The sequence below is a fragment of the Neolamprologus multifasciatus genome, chromosome 18 (genome assembly GCF_963576455.1).
Source record: "Neolamprologus multifasciatus chromosome 18, fNeoMul1.2, whole genome shotgun sequence".
Taxonomy (NCBI): Eukaryota; Metazoa; Chordata; class Actinopteri; order Cichliformes; family Cichlidae; genus Neolamprologus; species Neolamprologus multifasciatus.
In genome coordinates, this window is record NC_140456.1 from 31,434,276 (window position 1) to 31,448,028 (window position 13,753).

Below are 13,753 nucleotides of genomic sequence, written 5' to 3' on the forward strand. Positions count from 1 at the left end.
AGATGAGCAGTCATGTTCTTAAGAAAAAGGGTGAAAAACACCAGAATAGACGTGACACAGGACATGATATATGCATGGGGTCCTTCAGTTTATTCATCTACTGTTTAATGAAGCCTCATCACAAATGCTCTCAGGCGAAGGCTGGCTGTCAAGATGCCCTTCTTAAGGAAGGCTAACAAGGAGAAGAGAGTGAGATGTGCCAAATTACACAAGAACTAAACCTAAAATCAGTGACAACAGATTTTATGGAGAGATCTGCAAAAACACTCTGATCATTCTGGAAAAAAAACTATTAAATTCGGCTTTAGAAATACAAAAGTATATTAACACGAACTAAAGAAATAACTTCACAACAGTAAGGTTTCATCCAATTGGCAAATCGCACCATCATGGTACAGTAAAAACAAATCCAGCCTAAAGATTTTTTGCATTATTTTCTGTGATCTAGCAAACTGATTTTTGCCATAGAAGCAACAAACAACAACATTAACCGTTCCTGAAAAATTTTATTAAAGTATCACCCATTTAAAAACAGCCTGAACTGTAAAAACTGTAAAGGTGACCTGTGACCCATTACATGGTCGTGTCATCACATAGTCAGGACCATCTTCCCAGCAGCCCCGGGAGACTCGATGATATCATGGTGGGCCTGGGCAGCTTTTTCAAGCGGATACTGGGAACTGACGACCGGACGCAACCAACCAGCTTCCATCCCTGCATACAGTAGAGCTCCACACTCCTTCAACTCCTCCTGAGAGGAGCAGGGGGAGAAGAAAGATGTCCAAATCACCAAGTGGGGCACGGAATAAGAATTCTGTACATATTTATCATGTATCATGTATGGAGTCATAGCCAAAGATTTTGGCAGTAGCATTACCAATGTGCATGATTTTGCTTACTTGGAAAACTAAATAAAATAAAAAATAATAACAATAATAGCACGGAACACTAACCTTAACAAACTAAACATATAATAACAATCAAACCTACTCTGGAAAATATGCTTAACTGAATTAAAAACAAAATTTTAAAATGAAATAAAAAAATTTGTGATGCTGTTGTTTTGTACCGGTGTTGCAAAGAAAAGGGCCACTCCCACTATGCTGCTCTCTTTAACCATGGTGTCTCTGGGATTGATCTCTATAGATCCTCTGGAGCCAACAACCTAAAGAAAAAGAGCAAAGTAGAGGTATGATTAATGAGTAGGGATGGGTTTATGTCAGAACCGGTGCCATGATGGCACCGGTTCTGACATAAACGGTAGTAACCAGACCGAAAAGCTGCGCACATTTCGGTGCTTTATTTCGGTGCTTTTTTTTCTGAGCTGTGATACACTTTAGATTCTAGCCAATCATTTTACGTTTCCGAGGATAGTAACTAACACTTCACAGCAAAATATGCAAACTCAGCAGCTGCAACAAGTGCTTTAAGGTGATGCTGTGATACTGTCAAAGGAGGTAACACCTCAAATCTGATGAAACACCTGGCGACGCAAAGCGGGGGTATTTTTAAAGCCGAGAAATGCGCCGTATTTGATAGCTTGCTGCGAGACCTCACACCGAGCACATCTACTGCGGGTGTGGTGCCTGTTATCGGACTGCAGTTAGCAACATCCCGCAAAAACCCGAAGAGGAGAGTCCTGGCCCCTAGCCCTGCCAGTGTAGCAGAAATGATGACGGATGATGATGGCAGCAGCAGCCGTTCTTCTCTGCGTGAGTAGCTTAATGTTGTTTGTGTGTAATTTACGTTGAGTAAGCTAACATTACATTAATGCATGTAAGGTGAACTAGCAAACATCATCATAGTTACATGCGGCTGTCTTCTTGTTTGATGGCAGATACTCCCTTCACCCTGGCCAAAAAGGCTAAAATGACCAAAGAAAAAGTGGAAAACAGCTAAACATGAGAGGTTTTTGGACAAAGTTTGTGTTTTTTCCATTGTTTAAGCACTGCTTCCAGCCAAGAGTGATGCTATATATGCCCCATAGCTGCAGAAAAGGCTAACATTGTTATCTTTTTACAAAAAAACAGCTGAACATGAGAGGTTTTTGAACCAATTTTGTGTTCTCCATTCTTTAAGCACCGGTTTGAGCACCGTTTAAGCACCGGCACCGTTTCAAAAGTACCGGTTTGGCACCGGTATCGGATAAAACCTAAACGATACCCATCCCTATTAATGAGTATTTGTAAACTACTGTATATAACTGTATATCAGAACATTTCTGGTAGATATGAATCCCAGCACAATGATGTACTGTTCCAAACCTGACAACATAACATTAGAAATACTACTACGCATTTTCATCACTGTTCTCCTGCTACACCTGTTGTTATGTCCTACAGTTAACTAGTTCGCTATGCTTTTATGCCGCAACAGGTCTGTCAGAATACACAGAACAACTGGGTGTTTTTAAAGTTTTCTAACAAAGCTGAGCTAAAGAAGACCTAAACACATTTTATAAAGAGCTGCACTGTTTGAGTTTGGAGCTAGCTGGGAATGACAGACAACCTCCTGTTACTGCTGCACACCATGTCATTCATAGTTTTTATTCATACTACCTGTTCTTCAATAACAGTGAACACTGCTGCTTTGTCCGTTATTTGCTTCTCACCTCTTGCTTTGTAGTTGATTGTTGCTAGAGAACATTTCAGCCTGGGGAACCCTCTGATGTATTTATCACACCCTGATATGTCAACAACAGCTGACTACTTCCTGTGTGGAGTGAAGTGTGTTTCCTTATAGCTGTCCTGTTTTTAATATTGTACTATAATTATTATTAGTCCACCACAGCTGGATTGTTAACAACACATTTCTGAGGAGTAGTAAACTGATAAACCAGTCAAAGATCCCACGACTATACTATAAAAAAAGAAAAACTGTAGTCCTACCATCACTCGCCCTCCATAGGCCAGCATCTGGAGGTCCTTACTGAGGTTGACATTTGACAGCATCTCCACTATCACATCTACACCTTGGCCCTTTGTGGCTTCCTGGAATACATAAACACACAGAGCATTTTTCAGAAGGTCAGAACGAGTTTTTCCTGCCACTTGACTTCTATGTGAGTGAATACCATGATTTTGTCTGTGTATCCTTCATCTCTGTGATTAAAGGCCAGGTGAGCTCCATTGTTAAGGACCAACTTCATCCCCTCTGGTGTCCCTGCTGTCCCAAAAACCTGAAGACCCAGAGCACGGGACAACTGACAGGCTGCAATGCCCACCTATTGGATGAAGAAAGTATTTGATTGTAGCTAAATTTCATTTTAGCACACATTTCTAGTCACTTTTATTTAAAGCTGATGAGCCACGGTAGTACAAGTAATGCAAGAATATACAGTGGCTTGCAAAAGTATTCGGCCCCCTTGAACTTTTCCACATTTTGTCACATTACAGCCACAAACATGAATCCATTTTATTGGAATTCCACGTGAAAGACCAACACAAAGTGGTGAATACGTGAGAAGTGGAACGAAAATCATACATGATTCCAAACATTTTTTACAAATAAATAACTGCAAAGTGGGGTGTGCATAATTATTCAGCCCCCTGAGTAAATACTTTGTAGAACCACCTTTTGCTGCAATTCCAGCTGCCAGTCTTTTAGGGTCTGTCTCTACCAGCTTTGTACATTTAGAGATTGAAATCTTTGCTCATTCTTCTTTGCAAAACAGCTCCAGCTCAGTCAGATTAGATGGACAGCGTTTGTGAACAGCAGTTTTCAGATCTTGCCACAGATTCTCGGTTGAATTTAGATCTGGACTTTGACTGGGCCATTCTAACACATGGATATTTGTTTTAAACCATCCCATTGTTGCCCTGGCTTTATGTTTAGGGTCGTTGTCCTGCTGGAAGGTGAACCTCCACCCCAGTCTCAAGTCTTTTGCAGACTCCAAGAGGTTTTCTTCCAAGATTGCCCTGTATTTGGCTCCATCCATCTTCCCATCAACTCTGACCAGCTTCCCTGTCCCTGCTGAAGAGAAGCACCCCCAGAGCATGATGCTGCCACCACCATATTTGACAGTGGGGATGGTGTGTTCAGAGTCATGTGCAGTGTTAATTTTCCGCCACACATAGCGTTTTGCATTTTGGCCAAAAAGTTCCATTTTGGTCTCATCTGACCAGAGCACCTTCTTCCACATGTTTGCTGTGTCCCCCACATGGCTTGTGGCAAACTTCAAACGGGACTTCTTATGGTTTTCTGTTAACAATGGCTTTCTTCTTGCCACTCTTCCATAAAGGCCAACTTTGTGCAGTGCACGACTAATAGTTGTCCTATGGACAGATTCCCCCACCTGAGCTGTAGATCTCTGCAGCTCGTCCAGAGTCACCATGGGCCTCTTGGCTGCATTTCTGATCAGCGCTCTCCTTGTTCGGCCTGTGAGTTTAGGTGGACGGCCTTGTCTTGGTAGGTTTACAGTTGTGTCATACTCCTTCCATTTCTGAATGATTGCTTGAACAGTGCTCCGTGGGAAGTTCAAGGCTTGGGAAATCTTTTTGTAGCCTAAGCCTGCTTTAAATTTCTCAATAACTTTATCCCTGACCTGTCTGGTGTCTAAATCCAATCGAGAATCTGTGGCAAGATCTGAAAACTGCTGTTCACAAACGCTGTCCATCTAATCTGACTGAGCTGGAGCTGTTTTGCAAAGAAGAATGGGCAAGGATTTCAGTCTCTAGATGTGCAAAGCTGGTAGAGACAGACCCTAAAAGACTGGCAGCTGTAATTGCACCAAAGGTGGTCCTACAAAGTAGGACTTTGAGTATCGAGTCTAATTATGCACACCCCACTTTGCAGTTATTTATTTGTAAAAAATGTTGTTTGCAAGCTTCAAATACGGTGCATTTCTCGGCTTTTTAAAAAACGCTATGCGTCGCCAGGTGTTTCATCAGATTCGAGGAGTTACCTCCTTTGTACAGTATCACCTTAAAGCACTTGTTGCAGGCTGCTGACTTTGCATCTTTTGCTGTGAAGTACAGCCAGACTTTTGACCGCTTCACCTTGGGCGTTTTTACTCTGTAGCTCTGCTCTAAAAAAACGTACGTACCTGGGCCCGCCTACTATCCTCGGAAAGGTAAAATGATTGGCTGGAATCCAAAGTGTATGACATCTCAGAAAAAAAAAGCACCAAAATAAAGCACCGAAATGTGCGCTGCTTTTCGGTCTGGTTACTACCGTTTATGTCAGAACCGCTGCCATAATGGCACCGGATACCGGTACCCATCCCTAGTCATAACACTTAGACTTTTGAAGGGAAAGAAAGGCAAAACAAGTTTTAGCGTGACCTACAGATCAGGAAAGCACTGCTGAAAGTGACTGAAAGTGTTCAAAATCTTTTTCGGGCTTTAAAAACAGATTAATACAACAGCTGCTCCTAAAATATGTTTAGATGTATCGGATTGGTGTCACTATACTTTGGCATCCTTGCAGGATATTTTAGGGATCTAGGTCAGCCTAATGATGATTTGTTAGAAATTGGAGCTATATTTCCTAGAGCTGAAGAACAGTCTCACCCCTCCACTGGCTCCATGGATAAGAACGGTCTCTCCAGCCTTGGCGTGCGCTCTGCACAACACAAAAAACCCACAGAGTAGGTGAAAGTTAACAGTATGGTGCTGCATTACTAATTAACCACCCCCTCTATTAAAAACATTGATCTTCCCTTTGTAACATGATGTATGTTCAGAGTTGGGATATGCATATATCTGGACTTGTCAGTGCGGAAGGAAGAAGATCAAGGTTTTGGCCACCAGAGGGCAGTATAAGTACCACGCAGCTGTGTAGACTTGGTCATATGCAGGAAGAGATACATGTATTTCTTGTTGTTATAATATATTTTAGCTGACATTACTTTTTCAGCACTTTCTGTTTTTATATAAGCCCACTAAAAGATTTTTACTGGACCTTGTAATTTGAATTAGAAATATTAAATTGAATATTATATTGAATTTCATTGCTTTGCTCTTTAAGATCTGCAGCTGGTGGAATCCTGCTACAGCTCGCCCTGATTAGAACAGGTGTGTCTTACTTGTGGATCAGAGCTCTGTAGGCGGTGAAGTACGGGATCCCGATGGCTGCTCCCTGTGTGAAGTCTAAAGCATCAGGCAGCTTGTAAACAGAGTCGCCAGCTGCTACAGTGTACTCTGCATAGCCTCCAGTCTCTGTAGCTGTGGTGAACACACGATCCCCTGCCTGGAAAACAAACACACCTCCTGTATCTCCTTATTTAAGAGTTCCTTCTTACATTGTCTCTGTGTATTTTCTACAGGATGAACTTGAACTTGGATTTACACAAGTTTTAAGTGATGCTAAGCAGAAGATGGAGGACTGATCCCGATATGATCATATAACTGCACTGACATGTAGCTGCTATCACATCCATACAGTCGTCTGTACTCTAACCTTCACTGCAGTCACTCCTTCTCCAACTGATTCCACCACTCCTGCTACATCAGAGCCAGGTGTGTAAGGCAGGGTGGGTTTCCTTGCATACGTCCCAGCTCGGATGTAAGTTTCCACAGGGTTCACTCCACAGGCATGGACATGGATCAACACCTATATGAGAGAGAGAGACTTCAGATGGACTATGCCATGTGGGCTGAGAGATTAGGAGATTTTAAACACTTCATTTCATTTAAATGACTTAAACTTGAATAATAATCACAGGTTACAAACACTGGCTGTTTTGGGGTGGCTGTAGCTCAAGCGGTAGAGCAGGTCATCTACTGATCGGAAGGTTGATGGTTTGATTCCTGGTTTCCCTAGTCTGCATGCCAAATATCCTTGTGCAAGATACTAACCCCAAATTGCATCCATATGAGTATGAGTGTATGTGTGACTGTTAGTTAGAAAGCATTCACACAAGCACAAAAAAAATGTGCTTGGGTGAATGCACAAGTTGTGTAACGCACTTTGAGTGCTCAGAAAACGCTATATAAGAACCAGTCCATTTTCCATTTAAACAACAAAAGTTTGTCCACCTCGGGCCATTAATTCTAATCTCAGCTACTTCAATCTTTAAAATTTCTAAATGTTTCAATTTGACCGTCATTTCTGGATACATTTATCAGATTTTACCCTTGATTTATTTGCTATTTACTATAACAGAATCAGATTTCTGACTTTTCAGCTTTTTTATGTCAAGTAAAAAAATGTAATTGCAATGACACTTGATACATGTTCTGACGCAAGTGGGGGTTTACCTTTTTGCCACTTTGATAGTACTGTACAGACATTTAACACTCATTCAGTGCCAATTTATTCCTGTGTGATTCAGTACATTTCTTTGAGAACTGGATAACCAGTCCATCCAGGATCTGTGATCAGAACAAGTGTTACTTGTACTACTGTTTGCTAATAATTAAATTAGATTTGACTTCTACATTCACATGTAGAATTCAATATTAACATCATTCAGAAAAAGGCAAGTATATTTGTTTTGTCAACAGTCAATTTAAAAAATGACTTTATTGGCTTTATTAACTGAAAGGAAGCAGGAGATAAATTTGCACTTGTTTTGTAGCAGTGCTGTCAGGTCATTGTTGGTACACGTTCCTTTTCCACCCCTCCCTAATGGTCATACCTTTCTGTTCTATTATGCTTGCAGCTAGTGCTCTGCGACACTGCAGAATCTGGTATCAATCTGATACCAAGTATCAGTGCCAGTTCAGAGTTTTGAGACAAATTGTCTCAGTTTTAGTTTTTCATGTGTTTTGAAACTTTGTTTTTGAAGACCTGCAATGTAAATGTAATGGTGTCTAAAACACTTGGGTGAACCTCTGTTATTTAAATGTGCTGTAGGGTATAAATAAAATACATGTGACAGTCAACACAAAAAGGTTCAAACATTTTTATGTCTTTCACGTTAGGAGGCATATTTTTCATTAATATTTAACACAGTTCAGTGGGCTACATACTACAATGTATCGATCAGATACCAATACCAGCGTTGGTATCAATACTATCGATATTTGGCTCGATCCACCATTTCCAGTTGTAGCACGGATATTGTTCACATGTGGTTACTTGGCTATGATTAAAGAGACAGCTTTACATCTCAATGTTAGTGTAGTATTCTTAACATCTGACTTCCACAAATATTCAGTTCAATTCAATTTTATTTGTGCAGCGCCAAATCACAACAACAGTCGTCTCAAGGTGCTTTATATTGTAAGGTAGACCCTACATACATACAGAGAAAAACCCAACAATCATGTGACCCCCTATGAGCAAGGTGACAGTGGGAAGGAAAAACTCCCTTTTAACAGGAAAAAACCTCCAACAGAACCAGGCTCAGGGAGGGGCGGGGCCATCTGCTGTGATTGGTTGGGGTGAGAGAAGGAAGACAGAATAAAGACATGCTGTGGAACAGCCAGAGATTAATAACAAGTAGGGGTGGGGGAAAAAATCAATACTGTGTAGTATGGTGATATTTTGTTTGCTAATAATGTATCGATACAGGGACAGCAAAAATCGATATTTTGTTACAAAAAAAGTTTTTGTGGACTGGAACATGCTCTGACTTCAGAGCATGTTGATCCTTTTTCTGAGCAAGAATCCTGACATTCCTTCACTGTCCAAATGTGTTTAACTTTTTTTTTGGCAGCAATAAACATGACAGTTTACTTAATTAAAATAAAACATGTCTTAAATTAAAATAAGTTTAAAACTTTTTTATTTAATGTAAAATTATATTTTGTTTTAATTTACTTTCAAATTGTTCAGTTGCTGAAGGGGCTGCATAGTTTTCATAAACTGCATAGTTCAGAATAGCTATAATTGTACCAGATGGTTGCGTTCAGTTAAGTTGGACTAGACTGTAATACAAACCATTCAGTTTGTCAACAATAAAACTGAAATGAGAGAAAGACTGAGTGTGAGACTTTGTTATTAGATAAAATGAATATTGATAAAGTTTACCTTTATGTACAGAATCTGAATATCGCAAAATATTTTTATAAAATTGCAATAGTATCGTATCGTGGGATGTATGGTGATTCCCACCTCTAATAACAAGTATGATTCAGTGCAGAGAGGTCTATTAACACATAGTGAGTGAGAAAGGTGACTGAAGAAGAAATACTCCCAGCAGCCTACGTCTATTGCAGCATAACTAAGGGAGGATTCAGGGTCATCTGGTCCAGCCCTAACTATATGCTTTAGCAAAAAGGAAAGTTTGAAGCCTAATCTTAAAAGTAGAGATAGTGTCTGTCTCCTGGGCGATCGTGGCTCAAGAGTTGGGAGTTCGCCTTGTAATCGGAAGGTTGCCGGTTGGACAGTCTCGGTCGTTGTGTCCTTGAGCAAGACACTTCACCCGTTGCCTACTGGTGGTGGTCAGAGGGCCCGGTGGCGCCAGTGTCCGCCAGCCTCGCTTCTGTCAGTGCGCCCCAGGGTGGCTGTGGCTACAATATAGTTTGCCATCACCAGTGTGTGAATGGGTGGATGACTGGATATGTAAAGCGCTTTGGGGTCCTTAGGGACTAGTAAAGCACTATATAAATACAGGCCATTTACCATTTCCTGAATCCAAACTGGAAGCTGGAAGTCATTAAGATAAGATGGGGCCTGATTATTTAAGACCTTGTATGTGAGGAGCAGGATTTTGAATTCAATTCTGGATTTAACAGGAAGCCAATGAAGGGAAGCCAAAACAGGAGAAATATGCTCTCTCTTTCTAGTCCCTGTCAGGCTTTTCAGGGAGTTTTTAGGACTTCCTGATAATAATGAATGACTACTTTTAGAGCTATTGCGCAAATGGAAGAAAGCAGTCTTACATATTTGTTTAATATGTGCATTGAAGGACATATCGTGGTGATAAATGACCTTGGCCTCACAGTGTTACTGGAGGCCAAGGTAAAGCCATCCAGAGTAAGAATCTGGTTAGATACCATATTTTTAAGATTTTCAGGGCCGAGTACAATAACCTCAGTTTTAACTGAATTAAGAAGCAGAAAATTAGTGGTCATCCAGGTCTTTCTGTCTTTAAGACATTCCTGCAGTTTAACTAATTGGTGTGTGTTATCTGGCTTCATGGACAGATAAATTTGTGAAGCCAGATGAAACACAAGTTGGGTGTCATCTGCTTAGCAGTAGCAGGGCTTTCTTATAAAGCAGCAAACTATTTCTGCAGGCTAAATGATGATCTTCTAAATGTGTGATACACCACTTCCTCTCCAGCTTACGACTTATTTGCTTTAGGCTACGTGTTTGAGAATTATACCAGGGAGTCAAGTACTTCTGATTTGAGGCCTACAGGATTTAAATGTTATCAGGAAATGATCAGACAATAAGTATTGCAGAAGGCCAAGCACCAAAATCAAACACACCGTAATGCAAGTTTATGATTTCATGAAACTCTATACGCAGATCATAAGCATTAGCAGTGAGTGTGATTTTACTGTGACGTGCAGCTGCTGCTGTGTGCCCTTTGCACGGAGTAGTCCAGCTGCGTGGGTCTCACCTGTGTGCGCCCGGGCTGAGGGACAGTCACGTCAGAGCGCAGTCTGAGGACTGACGGAGCTCCGAACTCACTCACTCTAATGGCTCTCATCAACCTGCTGCCTGACATGCCCGCACATGCGCTCAGATAAATCAACCTTGAAAGTCGGACGTCGTACTCTTCTGGACTTCCACACTGCGTCAAATTGCGCTGCTTCTTCTACGTTTTGAGGCGTTTGTTGAAGGTTTTCTGTATTGTCGCCCTCTCCTGTGCGGCTGGGGAAGTGCTCCGTCGACTACATCTGCAGTCCAGGCCAACACTGAGCGCACACGGCGTTTACTTTGTAATTCTGTTGCACAAGTATTATGCGTTACATTTAGCAGTACCTTTTTTTTTAAAAATACCACACAATATTTACACATCACACTGGAATTATTATGCAAAGTCTGTCTGATACTCGACACTGATCACAGTTGCTGGATCCTTTTCCACTAATTTCAGTGCACGTCAGCACAGTAAATCCAGTTCTTAATGTGGCATTAATCTGTGTTGTATGTGTGTCAGGAAAATTTACTCTGCTCATTTTCAAATCTGACATTTTCGGATTTGAAACTGTAAAAGTGGAGCACTGTCAGAGGAACATACTGGGCGGTATTGCCCGACATCAGCCAGCGCATTTTGGAGATGACATGGGCATCGATCGGTTTTCTATCGCCCATTTGCTGGGAGTAAGGGCGCCCTCCGTTTGCGAGGTGCGGAGGAGAGGGCGGGGCGGCGAGGGATTCTCTGGCTGGCTGGAGCAGCATCTAATAACCAACTCGCAAAATAAAACAAAATATAAACAAACCAACAAACACGAAAACACCAGACATCATGATACAGACTTATAATTTGCACCAATGTTTTTTCGAAATTCTATACGCGAAAAGTGAGCGCGAGAGCCCTCGGTGCGCCTGCTCGCTGCTGAAGTCAAAGTAAACTTTATTGTCATCTCTGCTACATACAGTCCAGTATATAGAGAGAGGAGGCTCCAGTTACGGCAGTACCGACTGCTTGAACTAATCAGTAAAATGAGTTACAGATGCAGACAGACCAAAGATCCAGCTTAAAATGTTTATTCAGATTAGCAGATCAGAAACATTTCCAGAAGTCAGACAGCTTACAAGCAGAGCCATAACCTCATAACATCCATCCCTCCATGTGACATTTCACACAAAAACACCACAACATACAAGAACTGATGCCACCTTTAAGTCAGGAAATCAGGAAAGAAATCGTTCTCAGTGAAACAGGTGGAGCAGAAGTGAGTTTACTTCAAAGCCTGTGTTGTTATAATTTTGACTCCAGGCTCACTTCTAGGTCTCAGTATTTAGCTCTGGTCACCCAGAGTTTGCTTGTCAAACAGGTACTCTGCCATCTTGTTTGTGTGGTCATCCATGCAGGTGAGGTTAGTGATGTGGTCACCCAGCTTCTTGATGGACTTCACCTGCTCATCCAGGTAGTGGCTCTCCAGGAAGTCACACAGCTGGGAAAACACACACATTATAGTTAACATTTGATGATTTGTCAAACATACACTGCATGAACTAGTTCAGTCTTTAACCCCAAACTCTTCCCTCCTACTCCCACTTACATGAGGGTCATTATGCTGAGAAGCCAGCTTGTGCAGGTCCAGCAGAGCCTGGTTGACTTTCTTCTCCAGCTGCAGAGCACACTGCATGGCCTCCAGCCCGCTGCCCCACTCGTCACGCTCTGGTTTCTGCCCAACAAACAATTCTGTTATAGACTGAACACTTTTAAGCTTTGTGTACACACTAATGCAACAACAAGAGAAGAAGTGTCATAACACTGCTCATTAATCCCAGTTTCTGTGTTAGAGACTCAGTCAGGTATGTCACAGCAGGACTAGTTCAGTTTGTACACACCTTGATGTCCTGGAGTAAGATGCAACCTCCTCTCTTGTTCTGGAAGGACAGCAGCTTGTCAGCGTGCTCCCTCTCCTCATGGCTGTTCTCCTTGAAGTAGTGAGAGAAGCCTGGAAGGGCCACATCATCACGGTCAAAGTAGAAGGCCTGAGAAATCAGACACAGGTTATTAGTACACAGCACCAATTATTCTGCAAATAAAGCATCGTGGCAAACAGTTATGGAGACAGACATGATTCACCACCAATAGTTTAGTCGGTGTAGACTGAGATAACTGCTGAAATACAGACTAAGACCCCAGTAAGAATGTCACGTACACTTAATATTGCTGTTAGTTATTGGTGGACGAACAATTCACATTGTGACCTTTAAACTTTCACTCTAGGTCCCAACTGAGTCAATATCTAATACTGTTGAAAAATAAGCTGCCAATTCTTAAAAAGCTGCATTAACACAATACATCTTAGTGTGCCACAATTACATCCCTGTTCCAGCTGTGCCATTTAACCTTAATGTTCATTACAAAATGATTTCAAATTTAAACAGCACACAGTGCCGTCATTTAAAAATAGTAAACATTCCTCTGCATTAGATTCCTCAGAAAAGAGTCTTTGATGATGGATTATTTCTGTGTTCTCACCAAAGAAGTGTAGGTGTAAGACGCAAACAGCTCCATGTTCACCATCTGATTGATTTCGGCCTCGCAGTCGCGGTGGTAGTTCTGACGCACTTGGGACTCCATTTCAGCTGATTTCTTGTGGTTTTGATTAACAAAAAAAAATGGTACAAAAATAAAGAATTACGTCGAATTTATCTGTAGTTGAAATGTAAAGCGGGACGCAGACAAGAAGTTCCGTTCAAACACTGTTGAAGCAAGAACTCCTCAAAGATTTCTCCCCTGGTTTGAAAAAGCACGCTCGCTGGTCCCTGTATTTACAGTGGGGCAAAAAAGTATTTAGTCAGCCACCGATTGTGCAAGTTCCCCCACTTAAAATGATGACAGAGGTCAGTAATTTGCACCAGAGGTACACTTCAACTGTGAGAGACAGAATGTGAAAAAAAAATCCATGAATTCACATGGTAGGATTTGTAAAGAATTTATTCGTAAATCAGGGTGGAAAATAAGTATTTGGTCAATAACAAAAATACAACTCAATACTTTGTAACATAACCTTTGTTGGCAATAACAGAGGTCAAACGTTTACTATAGGTCTTTACCAGGTTTGCACACACAGTAGCTGGTATTTTGGCCCATTCCTCCATGCAGATCTTCTCAAGATCTTCTTGACCTCATCATCTGTATAAAAGACACCTGTCCACAGCCTCAACCAGTCAGACTCCAAACTCCGCCATGGCCAAGACCAAAGAGCTTTCGAAGGACACCAGGAAAAGA

General features: G+C 41.5%; 2 protein-coding genes across 2 annotated transcripts; both read right to left on the reverse strand.

Annotated features, from left to right (window-relative positions):
• Window positions 1-69: 69 nt before the first annotated feature.
• On the reverse strand, window positions 70-10,676 carry cryz (crystallin, zeta (quinone reductase)). Its single transcript, XM_085141530.1, has 8 exons — window positions 10,457-10,676; window positions 6,400-6,552; window positions 6,026-6,189; window positions 5,511-5,562; window positions 3,074-3,223; window positions 2,889-2,990; window positions 1,070-1,165; window positions 70-751 (listed from the first exon to the last, which is right to left on the reverse strand). Exons 1-8 carry the CDS (start codon window positions 10,562-10,564, stop codon window positions 590-592), a joined length of 987 nt encoding a protein of 328 aa, XP_084997656.1. The 5' UTR covers window positions 10,565-10,676; the 3' UTR covers window positions 70-589.
• Window positions 10,677-11,534: 858 nt separating this feature from the next.
• On the reverse strand, window positions 11,535-13,280 carry LOC146498390 (ferritin, middle subunit-like). Its single transcript, XM_085141994.1, has 4 exons — window positions 13,001-13,280; window positions 12,361-12,507; window positions 12,069-12,194; window positions 11,535-11,960 (listed from the first exon to the last, which is right to left on the reverse strand). The coding sequence occupies exons 1-4, from the start codon at window positions 13,100-13,102 to the stop codon at window positions 11,805-11,807; spliced, it is 531 nt and encodes a 176-aa protein (XP_084998120.1). The 5' UTR covers window positions 13,103-13,280; the 3' UTR covers window positions 11,535-11,804.
• Between the last annotated feature and the right edge of the window lie 473 nt (window positions 13,281-13,753).